This window comes from Ambystoma mexicanum, chromosome 6q, assembly GCF_040938575.1.
Source record: "Ambystoma mexicanum isolate Mex_15411 chromosome 6q, UKY_AmexF1_1, whole genome shotgun sequence".
Lineage (NCBI taxonomy): Eukaryota > Metazoa > Chordata > Amphibia > Caudata > Ambystomatidae > Ambystoma > Ambystoma mexicanum.
The window spans coordinates 498,489,633-498,511,599 of NC_090937.1; the positions used below are offsets into that span (position 1 = coordinate 498,489,633).

Genomic DNA, 21,967 nt, shown 5'->3' on the forward strand with positions numbered 1-21,967 from the left:
ACCACCCAGGAGGCAGGAGCTACCGCTGGGGAACCAGGCCAGAGTACCCAACACACCTCGCATCTAACTTGCACATGAGATGCAAACTAACTTTGTGTCCATTATGTAGGTTTCATTATGTTTAAATGTGTACTAGGTGTGTCCCAATTCTTCTTCATTAGCATTCTCAAATACTCAAAGTTAATGTCACATATGCATATTTTTAAAGCATCTATTGGCCTGGGGAGCCAAAAGTAGCTCCGGTTAACTGTGGGTTTTAAGCTAACCAGGCTCTCCAAGACTAGAAGTGGGAGCAAAATAGCTCCCCTCAATTTCGAACCCTGCTTGGTCAGTTTCCATCCAAATTTGCCAATGCTTGTTTGGTTTTCTCATGTTAAATACATATAACGCTCTTCACATTCCAATCGAAGCGGACTTCAGGAATGGGTCCGTTTTTCATCCCATCTATACATTATGTGGGTAAGGTAGCTTCCATGAAATACTTGCAAAGAAACAATTCTGATTGACGTGTAATAAATAGTCCGCGATGGAGGTGGTAATGCAATTGTAGAGTCGGGGCCAAAGCATGAACAAACAGGGGTACATGATTGTAATCTCTAACCACTGTGTGATCATTCCGCCCACTGAGCCACTTCACAAGGAGACAAATCAGAACGGGTCCTTGGCTAAACAAGATAACCCGCGAGTTAATGGAAGTATAAAGTGGTAAGTAATCATGGCATATAAATCAGGAATAAATGTCTGAATTCCACCAGAATACCCTAAATGGCAAATAAAGAAAGCCTGCCCATGGCTGAATAAGAAGAGACCACACAACACTTCCTTCCTGTGAGGAAGTAATCAGATTAGATCCGCCACCTGCTCTGGCATGGCATTCCTAAAGAGCATTCTTCGGCTGGCTCGCTCCAGGTCTATTCCTGAAGAGCATGCTTGAGCTGGCTCGCTCCAGGTTTATTCCTGAAGAGCATGCTTGGGCTGGCTCGCTCCAGGTCTATTCCTGAAGAGCATGCTTGAGCTTGCTCGCTCCAGGTTTATTCCTGAAGAGCATGCTTGAGCTGGCTCGCTCCAGGTTTATTCCTGAAGAGCATGCTTGGGCTGGCTCGCTACAGGTTTATTCCTGAAGAGCATGCTTGAGCTGGCTCGCTACAGGTTTATTCCTGAAGAGCATGCTTGGGCTGGCTCGCTACAGGTTTATTCCTGAAGAGCATGCTTGGGCTGGCTCGCTCCAGGTTTATTCCTGAAGAGCATGCTTGGGCTGGCTCGCTCCAGGTTTATTCCTGAAGAGCATGCTTGGGCTGGCTCGCTCCAGGTTAATTCCTGAAGAGCATGCTTGGGCTGGCTCGCTCCAGGTTTATTCCTGAAGAGCATGCTTGAGCTGGCTCGCTCCAGGTTTATTCCTGAAGAGCATGCTTGGGGTGGCTCGCTCCAGGTCTATTCCTGACTAAAGCGAGCGCTTGGTAAAGGAAAGGATTTGGCACAGGATTTAAATAAATGCCAAGACTGGGTTTATTCTATTTGGGACAAACTGTGACATGCCCAACACTAGTTTATGTTTTTTTTCTAAAATGGAGGACAGAGATTCAGGCCTAATCCGCGTACGCATCTTAACTCGGAAAAACAACCATCGCTATGCCTTGCCCTTCCTGCAGCAGCTTAGAAAAAGCTCAAGACCCATCTCCAGAGGTAGGACCTGCCTCTACCTACCTGGCACGGCCCAATCCCCGCTAGCCGTTCTGCTCTTCCATCACTGAAGCGAAGAATGCGACTAAACCTCTATGTATGGGCGTTTCCTATGGGCTATATAAACGTTCCCACAAAAGACTTGAACCCCAGTAAAGTAGTGTCTGCATCCGCGTGCCTTCAGAAATTTCACAACGTGCGCTAGTGGGTTGGCAAGGGGAGCACCAACAGTGGCACGGGGAAATGCATTGGCAGACAGCCAGTCTCTTTGCCCAAAGACATTTAATAAAACTGAGCCTTTAGAGATTGATCCTTCACATGACGGCAGCCATTTCCTACAAACCATCCGCTATTTAACCCCTCAAAGGCTAAGCTCTACGTAAGTCTATGCAAATAGGACAAGCTCGTCCTTAGCACTTAAAGTGATCTGAAAGGTGTAAATATTGTGAAGAACCGCAGCAACGCATATGCTCGGTGAATAGGCTAAGCCAGAAGCTCTTGTAGACCTTGCACTGCATCTTTAAATGCTTAGAGGATTGTGGGTAAGGTGAAACAATCAACTGTGAAAAAACTTGGTTCACAGCCCAAACGTGTAGCTGATAGGGCAGTGTTCGGGTTACATAAGAGAATAAAGGAATGTATGAAGGTTACTTGCGTGATGTGGTTGGCAAACTTGTAGAGCGCAGCGCTATCATCGGTTTGACAAAAGGGCTAAGAATAGACATTCATCTTCAAATAATTAAAACAAAGAAAATAATACCGAAGAGCATTTTCCCTAACTCTGATCAGACAAACATAAGCAGTAGTGAACGACATTTTTCCATTTAAGAAAACACTGGACACCATCTGCCTTGCAAAATGCTGCTCAAATGTTCCTAGTTAAGCAGTGTCGAGAAAACATTTAAGACAAATTATTTGGCATCAAGTTTCAGTTCCCTGAGGCATAACTCAGTAAAATGCATAACTATGAACAGTGAAAGTTCATCAGAAAGCATTCGCATAGTTCCAACTTTCAATGGCTTACAAAAAGGGTCAAGTACAATGGACAGGGCTGGTAGCGGGTATAGGGCAATTATGTTACTCCACACCCCCAGAACAACGTGTGCCCAGTCTGGGGCGTCACATTTAGCAAGAGATGCATTTAGAAGCTGCATCATGGAAAAATAACAATTTCCAAAGGACATACCTGTGAGATAGCTCAGCAGGTTAAGCATGCACGTTAGAGAGTTGTGTCCACTCTGCAGTTACAGGTGTGAAAGCCAGCAGGCTTAACACGGCGCTTCATTCTTCTTAAAGGTTGATAAATTGAGTGGCCTGTACTTGGGTAATAACATAACTGATTTTTACAGTGGGAGTGGATTTTGATGGGGCCACCATCTAAGAAATTGGTAAGAGGTATTTCTTGTTTTTATGCATTAAAGTGGTGTCTTAAGGGCATGGAGTCGAGCAGTCACCAAAAGGTGTGTGTGTGTGTGTTGGGATTGGTGGACTACACAAAGACAGCATTATTCTGAAACCAAAGAAAGGGAGAGCAACACACTCCTTGTGGCTTCCACTAAAATGAAGGAAGATCCTCCTCATTGGGACACCTGCTCTCGCCGTCCCCGCCTCACTCTCGCCGCCCAACCTGGGCTCCCTACCTGCACCTTCCTGTGAGGCTACAAACCTTAGTGTCATCTTCAACTCCACCCTCTCCTTCTCTCCTCACACAGTGTGACTTCTTCTCTAAGAAGTCACACTATCAGCTGCACCTCCTCAGGTATTCTTCCTTTTCTCCCTTTCCCCCAGAAGCTCACTGTCTCCAGAGCCCTGGTACTCTCTAGGCTGGGCTACTGCAACAGCCTCTTTCCAAATCTGCCTGCCTCTACTCTTGCCCTCTACAAATATTCCAGAACAGGACTGAAAGACTAGTTCTTGGCCTCAAGCCCAGGGATCGTATCTCTCCAGCTGTGAAATCTCTCCACTGGCTCCCTGTGGCTGTAAGCATCAAGTTCAAGAACCCTCTGCATCGTCCAAAAGGCTTTCTGGGGTCAGGGACCACACTAGATCCAACTTTCTCTTCCTAAGGATCTTCCTTCTCGAGCCCTTCCCTCATCCATCTCCAACTCTCTGAGGGTCAGATGCGTCTCGAGGCAGAGAGTGGGGGTTAGATCTCTGTCCTTGGCTGGGGCTTCCCTCTGGAACAGCCTCCCTGCCGCTCTCAACCTTGATCAGGACCATCTCAAGACCTTCCTTTTCACTTCTGCTTTCTCTCTCCCTTGCTGATGTCCCCGTCTGCTGCGCATTCTCGTTACCTACCCACCCACTGAATCTACAGGACCAGGCTACTGCATGACCAGTTGCCCTTGCACTGCCTCCAGGCCTCCCAACCACTTGGGGACTGTATCTGCAACCCTACAGCCCACGGACTATCTGCACTTATGAGCCACCTCCCTGGTTGCACTCATGAATTCCTTTTCACCCTCCCCGCCCTCTCCTCTGGCACTCCCCCGCCCTCCTCTACGCCCTGCACTTGAGTGATCTGAATGACAAAGCCTAGTAAGATCATTGTTTTGTCCTCCTTTTGGCTTCCCTTCCTTGTCTTGTCGCACCTGGAAACCTTTTGTAAAGGCGTGTTATAAATGACTTATCATATCAATGGGTCTTCTAATCAGACCATTAACCACCGCTGAGACCTGCCCCAATGACTGGTGCCACACTTTGAGAGTCCTTGGCTTTATCTCAATGTGAGAATTGTACATTCGCATTTTCTCATAAGTATCGAACTAAAAGCCCCAGAACGTAAAGTGTGGTTGACTAACACGAAAGAATGGCTGATGACATCACACGTGGTATGGGTCCTCTCGGCAGCTATTGCATTACATACGTTTCACAACTTGGAGCAATTCTCCAGAAACAGATCTCAAAACAGACCACGCCGACCCCCAAAATAAATTCTTGCACTAGACGTAAATAAATAACCATTGTGCAAACAAACAATTCTCACCCCTCGCAGACAGCTTTTTAGTGTTGATGATTTTGGCAGCGTACTCTTGCCCCGAAGTAATTTTCATGCATCTCCTCACAACGGAGAATGCACCCCTGCAAAATATCAGAAAGGAATTCAATTAGGGAGGCAACATGCTCGAGAGACGTGGCTAGTTTCTCATTTTTGTATTTATACGAGGAAAGGATAGCCCTTCGAACAGAAACACTGGCCAACAGGCATAACTATCCACAGACATCAGCACTCCCATTCCTGGATGTCCTACAGTGTGAGGGGAAAGCAGTATTATAAGGGTGCCCCATTGGCCAGCTGGTGATGGGAAGAGGAAATCTGGTCAGTACAGAATGGAGGTAATATGCATTAAATGAACAGCTTTGTATAACGGATGAGACGTTTGGGGCGGGGGGCAGATGACCGACATAATAAACATTTACGACTTTCTACAGGTAAGACCAGGTTGGGAATCAAGAGGGATGGACGACTATGCTTAGTCTCAAGCGTGCAGGAAGATGGTTGATCCGAGCTATGCTAGAGGGCTGCAGCATGGTGGTGCTCTTAAATAGTTTTTTTGGGGTGGGATGTTCCAAAGAACAAGGAGAAATGAAATGGGAAAAATGGGAGACAGAGTGTGGGAGTGGTGACACCGACAAATTGAGCAAGGCTTGGGTTTTCTAAGCTTAATGTAGGGAGAGCCAGGAAATAGGGCTTTCCTGGAAGTAGTGTGGTAGCTGATTGATCGATGCGAATAAAAGGAGGAAATTGAGGCAAGACCGGCATTGCATGGAGAGCCATCCATCATGAAGGTGGTGGGAAGGGAATACGAGAGGTTGTAGCGACTGCAAGTCACACATTTTGTTATTTTAGTGAGGGCAAATGAGTAGAGAGGAAAAAGCAGGAGGAGGCTAGGACAGTAATCAAGTTGGCTGAGGACACGTGGAACTCAAGGTTATAGTAGAGTCACGGGTCAAGTGGTGGTGGATTTTGCGTATTCAGTAGGTTTACTGTGGTAGCTGCAGCAGTAGTGGTAATTAATTGCTTAGGCATTTGTTTGCTATCAAAAAGAGAATCCAAGATTGAAGAGATGCCGTCAGTAGAGAAGGATAAAGGACTGTGTGTCAGGAGTGGTGAGGTAGAGGCCTTCGGTCTTAGAAAACCATGAGGATTCGAAAATGAAGGATGGGTGGGAAGAGAGAGGGAGACAGACAGTGACAGAGATATGCATGGAAATGAGAATAGAATTTGAGTGTCACCTGTGGAGGGGGAGGTGATGGTTAGGCTATCCAGAAAGGAGGTGAAGAGGGGGAAAAAAATAAGATGACCATGAACAGATTCTTAGGAACCCTCACGGGGGTGGGGGATGCAAGCCAAGTGAGGGAAGTCAGAATGCCTATAAAAGAGGGCAAACAGGGAGGATGAGGGACCAACTGAACCAAAGGCAACAAAGATGGAGGCTAGAGAGTAGAATGGTGGGGAAGTGAGAAATGAATGAGTGTCCTTTAGGTGGAATGCTTGATGCGGAATTGAGATGAAACGGGGTGTGGAGTCCACTGAACTCCATGCAATCAGTAATATGATTAAACATTCTAAGCATGGGCTAGACTTTTAGGAGTAGTGTTGCATGTGGGAGGCAGGCAAATCAGTGGCAGTGTTTTGGGGGTTAGCAGAGCATTTTATTTCCAGGATGGGTAGTACAGTAGCTGGTTTCCAGTAATAACAATCCTGTAAGGCTGCATGTAAGAACTCTAACCTCCTTTTCAGTGGAAAATATTGCATACTATCATGACTTTCGCTAGGTAGGACATTTGAAAACGGCTGAGAAATTGTAAGGGGGTGAAGTGGAGAATATACTGAGAACTGTGTAATAAAGTGGACTGTGGGTGCAAATGACTGCTTAAGTCGGTAGGCACGTTCAGGTATTCATTCTTAGATACAACGTGAGTCAGGGACAAGGGCACTGGCACATACCACCCGGCAGGCAAACGATCCATCAACTGCCACTTGTGAAACCCCCCCAGCACGTCACACTCCACAACACTCCAGAATTGACCTCACCACATTCTGGGAACCACGCAACCACATGAGCACCATTGCAGGCACCATTACAACACTTCTTCCCCCGTAAAATTTAGCAAAGGAGAATTGCAAATGAGAGACCACACACCCCTCAGTATCTCATACAAAAACGTGTGGCCAGCACGCAATGAACAAGAACAATGAACCACCGCCAATGGAAACACCTACTCACATACGTGTTACGCATGTCACCGAGGCTCGCAAACACACGCCCCCACATAACGCACCATCACTAAACGTAGGATTCCTCTGCTGACCCAAAACGCCATCCCGTCAACCCAGAGGGTAACATGAACTCAACACTGCCAACCAACACCTAACCACCGCACACACTGCTATCACTGCTAACACCACCATTCACTCTGTTCTGACCACCAAACAGCAAGAACCCACCAACATGGCAAAATCAAACTCCCTATAACTACTAACCAAACGGAAAACCAGACAACCTCCAAGGATTGAAAACAAAAAACGCACAGCCACCTGTCCCTAGCTGCCCCTTGGAACCTCAGGCCTGCCACACCAAAGCATTCCAATCATTAAAACACACTGACCAACCAAACCCTTAGTGCACAACCCCCTTATGCTCTGAGCTGCCCCCTCAGAGCCTCAAGCCTGCCACACCCGAGCACCACCCAGCCCAACGTGGGCAAAAACAAGCACATCTTACCATCGGTCCCGCCACTCAACAAAACTCCTAGTGAAGGGAAAACAACTCAACACCCACCAAACCAGGTCCACACAGAACGTGGCCATGCCGCAGAACATAACAAAAGCAACACCTGTTCCCGGCCATGCCCCCAGCCATAATAGCCACCACAACCAACACCATCAAGTGACAACATTACTCTGATAAACACGGTCCCACCACGACCAACCAACCCACAGTTCAACAATGATTGAACTCCCTGTGACCCCTAGTCACAAACACCAAAAGGCCCCTAGCCATTGCCATCACACCAACATGGTCCCTAGCCATTGCCACCTCCTAATAATCACTACACTGCACCCCGAAACGGCACACAACCATGAGTTACAACAACATAACCCAAATACCGACAATCAGCAAAGCGCACCAACACAAGAACCCATCGTAGCTTTCCCTGAGCGTAACCCAAAACAACCCCCCCCCCCCCCCCCCAACAGGACCCGGCCGGTATCCTGCAACAGACAAAAGGAAAAGAAACGGATGGGCCCCACTACGTAAAACTTGCCTGAATACGGCCATCTATGGGCACATCCTAGGCAAAAGGCACCACCAAGTACCAAAACTCAAAGGTTTCGCCAAGGCCTTAAACACCACTATCCCAAAATCGGCCAACGTACTGTAACTAACACTAGCCGTCACTACTAACTGAACCCACCCGGTGTCCAGTGCACAGATAGTCTTCACAAAATCTCAAACATACTGCACTCGCATCACCATAACCTCTCACTGAACCCATCCGGCATCCATTGCACAAGGTGCATCGATATACGCTCGAGCTTACTGCACCAAATCAACCTAACATCTAACTGAACCCACCAGGCGTTCAGTGCACAAAACTTGCGTTCATACATGCACACACCACAATACAATAACAACAGGACCCCAGACTCAATTAGCATGTAGTTGGAATCACAGCCTACACCGTACATGTATTGAAAACAAACACAATTGCGCTAACATGGCTCCCCAAAGCTAAGCACGAGAGAGCAACACAAACCCACACCCTCAAGTCCATCCCATCTGCAAAGGAAACACAAAACCTGCTAAAATAATACACCTCGAATGTGATAAACCCTGCACCCACAAGTCCAAACCCACCTGGAGGGAAACAAATATATTGCAATAATATGTCATAAAGTAACGGGCCACAACATGAACACTCATACCAGCTCTCACACAGCACAGGCCCAACAACTATACATTACTAACTAACGAGGCCACAACACAAAACCCATGACCACTCACGCCCTGGGCTCACCTGATGCCTTCGTAATCAGACCTCTGCCAATGTGAGGTTATTTATCCTCACATAGAAGTCCCAAAGTTCTGGATCAAGGTTCCTGAGATTTTGAAGTAGAACACCACAGCCGTCACAACAAAACATGTGAAAGCACCCATCCACATCTCAGACGAGACATCTGTGTAGACATGTTCTCTTCCTGTGACCCATAAGAGGGTATTGCCGCCTTGGACTTCGACCAGGGACTTCCTTTTTGATGCAATTCCCTTTCCGCCAATCACCAGGGAAGAAACTTCTGCCACCTCCGGTGTTGCCACCCCAGGTGTTGCCGATTTCTCCTCACAGCAGAGCTGAAGTGGAACGGAAACGCACTCACGCTCCAACACCCTGGGTGTGCCGCGTTCCAAGGCAATGTCTAGAACACTGCATTCCAACAGTTTATGCAAGGACGCATCCTCTGCAACCAGCGACATCACCAGTCCTGTTGCCGACTCCGCAGGGAAAACATGTCCACTACACCATCCGCTAAGGCCAGAACTCTCCAGTTGCTGGTCGGCACTGTCCATTTCTCCAGGTGCACTGGGCGATGCACTGCACCGCACTAGTCTTCCTTCTAAAGTCGTTCTGTGAGGAAGTGGCAATCTGCTCATCCTGCACCCGGCACCCACAGTATAAAAAACCAAACCTGTCCTCCTAGCGCCGCTCGGCCGCTAACAGGAAACCATGCCTCCGCTCTTGCAGCCACAGAACCGCACAACCCTTGTACTTTGGTTGGCTCCAGGACTGACCTCACACTTGCACTGGCCTCCAGACCCCACCTACAGGACCCGACTACAGTGATTACAGCTTGGCTCCGACCACAACTCCTGCACCAGGCCCCGGCACTCAGCCGGCTTCAGTGGTACTGTTTCAGCCACAAACTCTGTCCCAACACCGTACTCCGGGCTACGCTCTCCGCCCTGGCTACACTGGGACTAAGTCGGCACATTCCAGTCAGCCGCAACTCCCTTGGACCATCTACCAATAGGTCCGAGATGCTGACCCAGGCCCCGCCGGATGGGATTGATGTAATGGAGGGCAGTGTCCTTGTTCCACTGCACCCTCTGCGGCAGCTTCCGAATCCTCGTCGCCAGTGTAATAAAGTGGACCATGGGTAAAAATGACTGCTTAGGTCGGTAGGCACCTTCAGGTGTCTTTATTCTTAGATACAATGTGAGTCAGGGACAAGGGCACTGGCACATCCCACCCGGCATGCAAACGATCATCAACTGCCACTTGTGGAACTCCCAGCACATCACACTCCACAACACTCCAGGATTGACCTCACCACATTCTGAGAACCACGTGACCACACGAACACCATTGCAAGCACCCTTACAACAAACTTATTGAGAGTGTATTGTCAGAATTGTTTGAATTTTAGTGGGAAGTATTTCTTCCTTTTTTACCAATTCATTCGCTGCATCGTAGTCCATATGTTTACTCAGGCACTTATGTGCTGGGGATGGAGCACCAAAGGCAAGCACGTCTGCACCCCAGATGAGCACAGACCCCTTTGAGTCCCTTGGCAGGTCACAATTTAGGAAATGAAAAGAATTGTATTCTCTTTGGCTAGGGTCGAATCCTTGTCTGATATTCCTCAAATGCATACTATTCAGAAGTACGCAAGGAAGGAATTTATGTCCCACACACCAGCGATCACCCGTTTCCCTTTTGGCTTTCCATTTGAATGCCCAGATCTGGCAGTTCCCCCACTCCCCAGGAGTGCCGGCATATTTAAATCACTGACCGACTGTGGGGACAGTCCTATTCCATCGTTTGGCGGCACCGCTGTTAGCTCAGAGTCGGCACCCTCCTTAGTTCTGGGCTTATTGATGAATGTCAGATCTGCAGGGGGCCCACAGACAAGATATATATTCCCAGTTAACAGACCTAAAGCCTGACATTCTTTGTTATACAGAAACATGATTCTGGACCATATCTGATCCTGACATTGTCCAACTTTTACCACCTAATTATATGATCAAGAGGATTGACCGCCCAAACTCTGTTATAGGAGGTGGCCTTGCTTTGGTTTATTTAGCTTCCTTAAACTGTTGGACTTTTCCATTGCCTCATAACTTGCCATATGAGCCGTATTGATCCACCTTCAGTGTTGTCCCAATTGCTCAGTTCATGTTCCTCCCTGTCCTACACTGACATTTATTAAGATGTAAGCTGTGTATTAAATATTGTAGGCTTTGGAAGTCGTTTTGACATAAGTTCTCTTAAACAGAAAGCTTCAAACATATCTTGCTTTAGAAGTCCTGACCCAGAAAATAACAGTGAATGCCAAGTGTACTTTGACCTACAGGCCCAAATGACGTTGGCATATTGAAGGGAATAGGGGAGGTTAAAATAAAACTCAAGCCAGGAACAATTTTACCCTGAGCAAAACAGTATTCCATGTCTTGAGAAGCTGATGAAGGCATATTTAAGACTATTTCAGCATTGATGAATCATTGATTAATCAGGGAATCCTAGTATTGAAATCCTCATGTAATACTGCAGTGGTATCAGATTAAAACAAATTGGAAGGGGCACGTGGAGATTTATCCAGGATTTAAGCACTCTTAATCAGATTGAAGAAGCAGAATTTCCATTAGTTCTGAATCCTGCGAAAATATTGTTTAGCATAACATTTGAAGCAAAATATTTCACGGGGATCGATTTAAAAAATGTGTTTTCCTCAATCCTTTTGCACAAAGACTCACAAGATCTTAGTTCCTTTACATTCAGACAAAAGAGACTAAAACATACTTGTTTGCCTCAGGGGTACAGTGAGTCCCCGTTGATTTTTAATAGGGTCCTACAGATGGATTTAGGCATCTCAGAAGTGCAGTAATTCAGTACTTAGATAACATATTAATCTGTAGTGAAACAGAGGATGAATGTAGGAAGGGCTCTTCAGTTAATGACTGTATTTGCAGACATGCTATACAAATGAGATAAGGAGAAATTACAGTATTGCTAGGAAGAAGTGTTGTACATAGGCCAGTACATTTCACAAGAAGGAAAGAAAATGACACACGAGAGAGCCGAGGCCATCATGAAAACACCAAAGCCAAATATAGTGAAGCAAACAGCAATTTTTGGGCTTTTGCAATTATTGCTATACCTGGGTGTTCGACTACAGCACATACACAAAAACAGCTCTGCAAGCACAAGTTGGTAAGACAAAGATAGAAAGAACTGAAGAAATGGAGGAAGGATTTGAGGAATTAAAAAGAGCAATTTATACACCTCTAGTTTTGGCAATCCCCAATTAAAGTGAAGAATTATATTCGTTTTCACACACTAATGGATCAGTACTCACACAAAGAACACTAGGGTATAAACCTTTGGTGTATTACAATGGGGTTTTAGATCCAGTCATGAGAGGACATTTTCCACGTGAACAATATTTGGCTGCTGCCGCATTTATGATTGAGATGTCCACAAGTATTACCATGGGCTGGGCAATGACTCTATATGTGGAGAATGCCTTATTGCCATTTTAGAGAAATCCAAAGAGCTTCTGCATATGAAGCAATGATTTCTAATCCAGCGATTAATATGTTAAGATATAAAATAGTGAACCCATACCACGTTTGCAGCTGAACCTATAGAAGGTGATCATGTACACGATTGCGCTATGTTGAATTTTATGATGATATACCTCATGTGAAAGAAAATGCTTTAGCAGGAGGGAAACTTATTTTTATTGATGGTTCGTCAAAACTGTATCAAACTGGTGGGGAGAGGCCTTCAGGATCTGCAGTTGTAAAACAGAGATTAAATGGTGAATTTGAGGTAGTGAGTGCAAGACTACCATCCCATTTTTTCAGGTAGCAGAATTGGTAGCGCTTATTGTTGAGCTCGAGAAACACAAAGATCAGGAAGTGACGGTGTACTGTGACTCTGCCTAGGTGACGTCAACCGTACATGCAGGACTGTATGTTGGAAAAGGAGGGGGTTATCTCCGTGCCGACGGAACTCCAGTGCACCATGCGTCCCTATTCGACAGGCTCATTAATGCACAACAACTCCCAGTAGCCGTGGCGGTCGTAAAATGCGCAGCACATACTAAACGAACAGACTTTATTTCTCGCAGAAACGAAGCCGCAGATTTAAAAGCCAAGGGTTGCGTATTCTTCAGAAATGTTGAGTTTCTAAACTGAAAATATAAAAGTATCATCAACTAGAAGCATGTTGGTACGAGAGGGGTTAAATATGCTGTCAATTAAGCAACTAATAGAGATACTCGGTAGAGCCCCACAAAAAGAGAAGGAGCTATGAAGATGGAGGGGGTGTTCTTCATTCCCCACTGAAGCACTATGGAGACAGGAAAACACTGGAAAGCCAGTGATGCCAGCAACATTACTAAAAGTCACACTTGTCGCACTTGAGCAGCTGTATTATCCCGCGCATATAACCCAAGAAAGTCTTGCTGCCACTATTGCAGAGGATTGCTGTGTTCCCAATCTATTTGAACACATTGCACAGTTCATTGTGAATTGTATCTTGTGTCAGTGGTTTACTGCTGGGCATACACGAAGAACAATCAGAGGAGTAATACCCCGTCCAAATCGCCCATTTCCGCTGCAGACATGAAATGCTGATAGGTATATATTGGGGGGTGGTGTGTCACTTTCCTCCGTGGATCAAAGCCAATCCTTGTGCATAGCCTGATGCCACCTGAGCAGCAAAGTTCTTAGTGCGCAGAGTATTTCTGTGATGGGGTGTGTGCAAAGTATTAAGGTCTGATAATGGGCCACACTTTGTCAATGAGCTATTTGAACAAATAGGGCTTTTATTGAACATAAAGCATACTTTTTCTTCTGCTTATCACTGACAAGCAAACAGGATACTTGAGAGGCTCAGCAGCCTCCTCAAGGAAAGGATAGCAAAGATCAGATTAACTTTGAAAAAGGGATGGCTATATTGCCTATCCCTAGCCTTGAATGCCCTTCGAAATCAGCCAGGTTCGGACCATCACCTTACGCCCCATGAATTAGTAACAGGGCGTTGCATGAGGATGCCCCTATCTAGAGTTAGAAGCGATGCCCAGAGTGTAGCGGAGACTCTAGGTGATTAGATGCACGATTATTTGACATGTATGACTACCAGTGTTTCTTTCATTTCAGATCAAGTCAAGCATCAGAGGGAGGGGTTGAGGAACACTGAAGAGGATGGCCCAGTAACTGATCCAAGCAAATGATTGCCAGCACCAAAGTTATATGGTGGAGATCAAGTGCTTATTAAAAATGTCACATTTAGGTGGCATGAGCCAAGATTTAATGGGTCACATCAAGTAGAGGAAGTTTCCCCTACTGCAGTTAGGGTATCTGGAAGAAGAGCTTGGTTAAAATTGGGTGACGTAAAGATCTACAAAAGGTGAGACCCTCCCTATAGTACCCACTGACTGAAGACAAGAAGAATTGCCCTGCGCGTGCAGACTCGATCAATGACTAAGAAGGATGATAAAGCAAATGTGTGAATAAAAAAAAACATTTCTTTTGGACTGAATTCATTGGACACTCCTTAGAATATTAGCAGGAAGTGCATGGACTTGCAGAGAATTCAAGAGCTTAAACATACTTTTTAGAGATTCTTTGAAAAAGTAAAAAGCAATTCAGCGCTATGCCCAAGCGCCAATTCCTTATTTTCCGGATTAGAAACTGGAAGAGTGATCAATACCCAGATTCATTTTTGGGAAAATATATATTTTAAGAATAACACACGACACCAGTCGATAGTGACACACATAGGTTTGTGGTTGCCGTTTTTGTGTTTATACTTCAGTCATACCCTACCCTCATTAGGAGAGATGTTAATATTCTCACTTTTCTCCACGATCCAAAGAACGGCTCAGTTATAATAAGACTTTCGATTGCAATAATCGTGCAACTACAAATGTGATTTGAGTATGTGTATTAAAAATGATTCAGGAAGAAGAAAATGCAGTTGCAGGAGGACTGGCAATTCAACAAGAAATGGCGTGGCACAAAAAAAAAAAAATTCTAGACTCTTAACCATGATATACATATGCATGTGCTTTCTTTTCTTCTTTTTGTACCTTACATACCCAAGTCATTCTGATGGTTCAATTGAAAACACCACACGTGATTTTTCCCAGTACAAGTACAAATGATGATAATTTCTTTGACCTATCTGGGCATGTCAAACGACATAAGAGGGGTGCAGAAGAAGATAACCAGTTGATAAATACCTGTCTTGATAATTCGGCTCACTTGGGGAATAATATTTGGTACAAACATATGAAAAGGTGGGGAGTAGAGCATCTGATGAGAGCAGTTATGTCTGCTCCCTTATCCCCTATACCATGAGTACAGTAAGAACATTCATTTCAAAAGAGATGTCGGCACATGATGCAAAGTGCCTCAGTCATCTAGTAGCATGCACTAACGGAGGACAGTTCCAAGGGAGCTGGGCAACACTGCGATGGCGACCAAGACAGAAATTTCCATACCAGGATGATTAGATCAAGACAAAGCAAATGGAAAAAGAGCCTGGATGGACGGACAAGATGCTCGAGTATGATACACAGTAGTAATTGAAGAAATGAACAGGATGAATTGCTCTGAAAAGACTGGAATGCCTGGATGCTGGGAGCGCTCACAGTCATTAATCTATGGACGAGTGATTACGACCAAAGGATGAGACGATAGGATGACGTCCTGTGCAGCTCATCTACTGAGGAAGGAACTAGTGCATGAGGTGCAGAAAGTGAACGATGAGTGCCTAAAGTCATGGGCCAAGAACTCTAAGCTGCTGACATGGATAGAGGATGAATCAGGACCAGTGGCGGTAGTCCCATTGATTAATGCAACACTGTGCTTTCGAAGCAACTATAAAGTCTGAGTTGGAGAGAATAAAGGGTGCAAAAACATAATTGATGTTGCAGGAATTAAACTGACTGCTGTCCTGATGGATCTATATTGTGCCTGTGGAACCAGAGCATATATGAAGTTTCCCAGGAACCGGGGAGGAGTGTGTTCCATTGTACTCCTCCATGTTCCAGCCTTGGTGATTCCCCAGAGCGACCTGAATTTTGAGGGATTTCCAAAAGTGGAGGAGTACTTGAGAAAAAGAGAGCATTAGTTCTCATCTAAATAAATAAAGACTTATGCAGAGATTCCTGAGGCACTATATCAAAGGGTGAGGAACACAAGTATATATATATATATATATTCCTGGACTCCAAACAGTAGTAAATGCCAAATGTTACAAAGCGCCAGGTGGGGGCCATTACAAACAATCAATGCCACTGAAGAGTTGAGGGCCATAAGGTTAATGACCCTCCAGAACAGGTATGTCCTTGACATGATTACAGCAATGGAAGGATGGGTTTGTGCCAAGGTCGGGCCTTCTTGCTGTACATTGATTCCATCTCATGGTGGTTATAATGGGATTCTAATGGAGGTCATAACCATGTTGACATAACTGCAAACTAAAATGGAAGAGGAGACAGAGGCTATTGGAGATGACGAATGGTTCTCATTTCTGTTTGCACCAATTCCCGACAGGTTGGCAAATATGTTCATGTTCCTTGGAGCAATATTGGTGATGATAATGTTCGGATTCTGCATTATAAGGATAATAATTGGACAATGCCCGAAAACAGCAGAAAAAGCAGTGGGAATAAAGATCATGATCGATGTCAAGGATGAAACAGAAGACAACGCACAGACTGAAAGTACCGTTAGAAACCATGTAAAAGCAAGTATTGTGGCACCTGAAGGAATGAAATTCCAGTACCTAAGAGATCATAAAAAGTATGTGGTACGTTGAGTCTTCTGTACCACAAGTGGAGAATGCAATGTCATGACCTGAAGTGTGGACAAGCACATCACAAATGCGGCACCCTGAGCTGGGTGACAAAGATATGGATCCAAAGAAACACTTCTTCAAGAGAAGATTCAAAGAAGCAGGAAAACTTATGAAGGTGGTCGATGACTCGACCAGGGGGGTGAATGTAGAGGAGCAGACATACACATCAGCAGGAGATCCTACCCTCCTATCCCCCTTGTATTGGAGACATGAGACTGAGCCCTGTCTAACAACCATCTCTCGTACCAATACCTCAACGAGTATGTGGAAGACGGTATCCATTGAGATAACAATACTGAATGTACCCTCGAGTTGATGACAGCCTGCAGGAGATTCCTGAAGGAATATGAGAAAGAGCTAAGAAGATGGACTGATGACATAAGAAAGTGCTGAAATACTGAATGAATACAATGTATGGATCCTAGAGGAGAAATGATGAAGGAAAGAATCAAGTGAACCTTTAAAGTGTATAAAGAAGAACATTACACAGTAAAACGTTTTGTAGAAAATCAGAAGTATAAAGAATCTACATACACTGAAATGCAAGATAGATCAAGTCATCATATAGGCTAGCTACAAATATTGGATAGAATGCAGGCCCAGCTGTCATTGTACAGAAACTGGACATTGGCATCATGAAATAATTAAGCCAAAGAATATTGAAGAGAAAATGAAAGGCTGTGTCGCAGTAGAATAACAGGTTGTTGGAGCTGCGTTGGGAGGCTGTCTGGCCTGAATTCAAGAACGGAGAAGTAGAGTTCAGCTATCTATGCTTAAGAGGAATGCGTGTGTGGAGGATGAATCTTCTCACGCTAAAGGTGCAAGAAAGAACACAGGAGATGCTAAGTCTTAATTCATTAAACCATTTCAAGGCTTGCAGAATTAACAGATTTGTGGTCTCTTGTCACGTGAGTCGAGGCTGAAAATAGAGTTTGAACTTGGAGTTTCAGACACGACAGCGAGTGCCCTCACTCTCGTTGCATGCCTAGGACAAGAATACTCTGCAAGTCCAAGTACAAAAAGAATGTCATCGTTGAAGGCATGGGTGATGGGAGATGTTGGCCTAATTTGGTGGTAGAGCAGTTTCATGTCCCATCTACTTGTACCTGGGTCTTGGCATGCATGCTAATTGAACCGAAGGTTCCAGACATGGCACAAGCTTGCCAAACCAATTGTATTAGTCCATATAACAAAGGAGCTTATTGCTTGAGAAAGCAATGAAACACTAACTGATTTTTCTTAAATGACACGTATTAAGAGGTAGGCATATGTTGTCCACCTGATATCGGACAGTCAATAACAAACCTAGCTCCTATATGATTATATATCTAGATGTGTCTCTTAACCAATTCGAACCCTTGATAGCTTTTTCACTATTGTCACGTAGCAGGACATCATTCTGACACATAAATAAGTATATAATTGTATTTCATGTGGAAATCACTGAGAGAGTGTACGTCTGTTGATGTTCATTGTAACCTCCCTGTTTTAGATAACTGCTAATAAAACAGCAAGTTGCCATCTTCTCGAGTTTGTCCTGTTATTTGGACTCCGAATTATTCTGGTGTAATCCCATCCAGTAACAGATGCACGTTCTAAGGGCCATATGTTCAGGTCCTTCTCAGTTCTTCCTCCAAAGTTGTGCAACTCCCTCCCTGCCATCTAGGAGATATATCTAATCATCATTTTTGTAAAGATTTGAAAACATTCTCGTTCATCTAGTATCTTCGGGATGGTATTCTTATGCAGTGAGTTAGCGCGTAGATGCCTTTGGGCCGTGGTTCACGCTTTATACATTTAAATACAATCCTGGAAGAGAGCAGTTAATATGAGGGGAGAGTTAGGAGCAAACATGTGTGCTCAATCCTCGATATGATGTTGGGTAAATTGGTCCACAGGCATGCATGAAGAATTGACAGCTCAGAGGATGGATCCCTGCTTTGTACAGCTAGTGGAAGAGCGAAAGTAGGGAGAAGCGAATGGGAGAAAGAGTGATACGAAGTTGAGGTCTGGGGAGTGGCATTATTATTAATAATACATGCAAGCCTCAAATACCTGCATAAACGCTTCTCAGATGTAATAAGATATTGGTATACAGCATCAACTTACTGCAGTTGAATTGTGACGTCACAATGTCTGCTGCTGGAGACAGAACACAGCAGAATTACAGCCGTCGTAGTAAGTGTATGCTTTGTGCTGCTGGAGTTTAACATGGAAGAGTAAAAATCTAGCCCCAGGTTATCACTTATTTGAAACCACAACAGGTTTTTTTTTTCAACGCACTGAATTAAACTGCTTACATGTGTTTGCAAATTACAGGCTGCTTTTTTAAGCACCGAAGATGTGTCATTGATCAATGGTATCAACAACTGTTCTTGCAGTAAAGAAAGCCATCGATCAAATATTAACTGGGTTGACATGGTGCAGCCATTTATTGTAAGATATGCAATTCGCCCTTCCAAAGTAAAAAAAAAAAAGATATTGCAGGTCACCTTGGTGCTGTGTGCCCAAATAGACCCGAAGGTACGCTGATTTTCACACAAAAAAAAATTCGTAAAAGTGCATTTTCAGGCGCCCTGCACATAGTTGTTCTGTCAAACACTGAAGAAAACAGGTGTCACCAAATCATTGCATTTAATGTCTGCACCACTAACGCGTTTCATTTAGCGATCAGATTTTCGCGTGTCCAGGACGACATCTGCTACTTCATAAATGTATCAATTGCCCATTTTTAATTTATCAATTGCCCATTTTTTTTTATTCGTAGTGCATTTATTGATTACAGACCTAGCACTGTGAAGCAACGGAACACTCGCCTCAAGTTCCCACCACTGAAACACCAAACATGGGGGAGACATCATTTGTTTTAGTTTTGCCATTAGATAGCATTTCATATAAGACAGAACTGTTTGCATGAGAAGTGAAGATAGGAGAGAGGAGGGCCAACACCTGTGATTGTTTAGCTTTTTACTCACTTACTGGGTGTCCAATCCTTTGGTTCTACCCATACTGATTCCATCTCACTACCTGCTCCACCCACCACCCACATCACACATGCCCAGGGATCTTGTTGAGCCACATCTGTACTTTTAAGGGACTGCCATTGTTAACTCTAGGCATTCTTCTGAAAGGCAACAGCTTAATTGCAGCTGAAAACCAGCAGCTGGTGTAATAAAAATGTCTTAACCAAGCGTGTCTTCAGCCACTCGCTTCATAAGCAATATGTATATCCTTGCATCTGCCCTGCATAGTGAATTCCTGTTAAAAGCTAAGCATTGGAAACAGGAACCGTTTTGGCTCTTGTGTAGGCATTGGTTGGGTATTTTCCAGGCACAGTGAAAATGTGCCTAGATACCAACACCATTTGGTAGATGTAGTCCCTATCACATGTCTACACAAAAGCAAAAACGGTTGGCTTTTTCAATGCTTGGAATTTGTGCATTTAAATCGACACCTCCAAAGGTGCATTGTCTGCAGTTAACAAGGGGGTCGCGTTAACAGCTCTGAAAGCAAAGGAGAATTGTCTGAAAATTGATATTGGAGTTAGTTAAGAAACCTCCATTGTACCCCTCGCCTCACACACAACAGTACACCCCAGTTCCACTGCCCCATGCTCTGCAAAGGCTGTAGTCCAAATATCTGCCTTCTGTGAATTAGCGCACTCAAAATTCAACAAAGATATCGGGAAAAATGACCCCTCTCCCCAATTCGAACACTACCTGAGATAATAAAAGTAGGCTTTCGAGATTTCAGTACAGCATCATTTGCCCCAGGCCCCGTACAAAGTACGGCACGATGGAGGGCCTGGGGGGTTAGGCGCAGGGTGGGGGACGAAACGGCGTGAAAAGCAAGGGGAGGGGCAGCCAGGCGGCGCCCCCACCCATGGTGCTGCCAGGAAACAAGAAACACAACAGGGAAAGGTGCGAAAGAAAAGCAACGGGGGGCCAGGGGAAGCCCGGCCCCCAAAGGGACAACAAAGGAGCAGGGGAGTATAAGTAACCCCACAGAAACCAAGAGAGGGACACACCAGGAAGGAGCTCACCTCATTCGGGTAAGCTCCTAGGGCCTAGAAAAGGGGGAGAAGGAAACATTTTTACGTTTTGCCTCTGCGGGCTTTTCGTGTCTTTTGGTTCTCCCCCACTGCAGACAGAGCGGCGTGAGCAGAGAATCCCAGTGGAGGAGTGGGTCCGAGGATCGTGCAGTTTTCCTCACAGCTGCTCACCTCTGCGGGTAAGCAGAAAGGAGTCATCCAGGAAAGGAATAGAAGCGGCCGCTCACCTCTGCGGGTAAGCGGAAGGAGCTCATTGTGCTAAGGACCGGAGAAGGGAGTCGCCGCGGTTGAAGCCACCGTCCGGACCGACTTCGAGGGAAGAAAAACGTCGGGAAAGGAAAGCAGCTGACGAACCAGACCGTCGCCAGCGATCGGAGGGAACGGCGTGAGGAGCGCGGCACCGTCCAGCAGCAGGGAGACGGAGCAACACGGGGAGAGGCAGCTGGAGGACCGCGGAAGAAGAGCAGGGAGGCGGAGACAACACATGGCCACAGCGAGCAGCCAGGAAGGAGGGGCCGCACCGCCCACACAATCGAAGGAGGTCTGCAACTTTTGCCCGGGAGGCGTTGCCTGGCAACCAGCACAGCAACAGTGGCTCAACTGGTAAGTGCTTGGTCTTGGAACGCTGGGGACCTGAGTTCTAATCCAATGTCCGGAACCTCCTGGGCATGCTTTTAACTATCGGTTAAAACGAAAGAAGTAATTCGAAAAGGGGGAAAGCAGACACAAGGATACCGTGGCACAACAGTGGCACCACTGACTTCAGATCAGAAGGTCGAGCGTTCAAACCACGCGGGGGGCAATTAAATCTCACATTTTTTCACAAAGAGGAGCCGCAATGGGCGGAAAGAGGAGCTTTACTGGCAGCAGAGTCGAAACGGACCAAAAAACGACTGGCGAGAAACGGACTGGAAAATTAAGCAAATTCTGCACTTGCTTTTCAAGGGACGTGGCTACGGACGGACACACGTGATCGGAAGGAGCGGGGACGTGCCAAAAATCTTTAAAGGGACAGCACACAATTAATGCATGGTGGACCAAAACGAAGCAGCACGAAGCCCACACAATAGTTCAAAGGAGAGGCATGAAAAACCAACAATAAAAGACATTCAGTTCATGTGCCAAGGAAGCAGAAAATGAGTATGGAGCACAAGGGGTGCTGGATGTGATGAAGACGGAGGAAAGGGCAAGGGCAATGTCGCCTTTGCTGCTAGAGGATTACAGCGGCAGCGACGACGAGGCTGCGATACCACAAGGCCGGAAAAGGGCGTGAGAGGCAACAAGGAGATTGCAGGACCAGCCGGAGGTGCTTAGGAAAAAGCAAAAGAAAAATGTTCACGAAATGGCAGAAGAAAG

At 45.5% G+C, this 21,967-nt stretch overlaps 1 protein-coding gene across 25 annotated transcripts in view; it reads right to left on the reverse strand.

Moving 5' to 3' along the window:
• Window positions 1–21,967, reverse strand: part of CAMK2D (calcium/calmodulin dependent protein kinase II delta) — a 1,139,541-nt gene that overhangs the window by 1,109,626 nt on the left and 7,948 nt on the right. For all 25 annotated transcript variants that reach the window (XM_069631027.1, XM_069631047.1, XM_069631025.1 and 22 more), the window contains exon 2: window positions 4,667–4,761. In XM_069631027.1, the coding sequence (XP_069487128.1) occupies window positions 4,667–4,761 (95 nt within the window). The remainder of the gene's footprint in view (window positions 1–4,666; window positions 4,762–21,967) is intronic.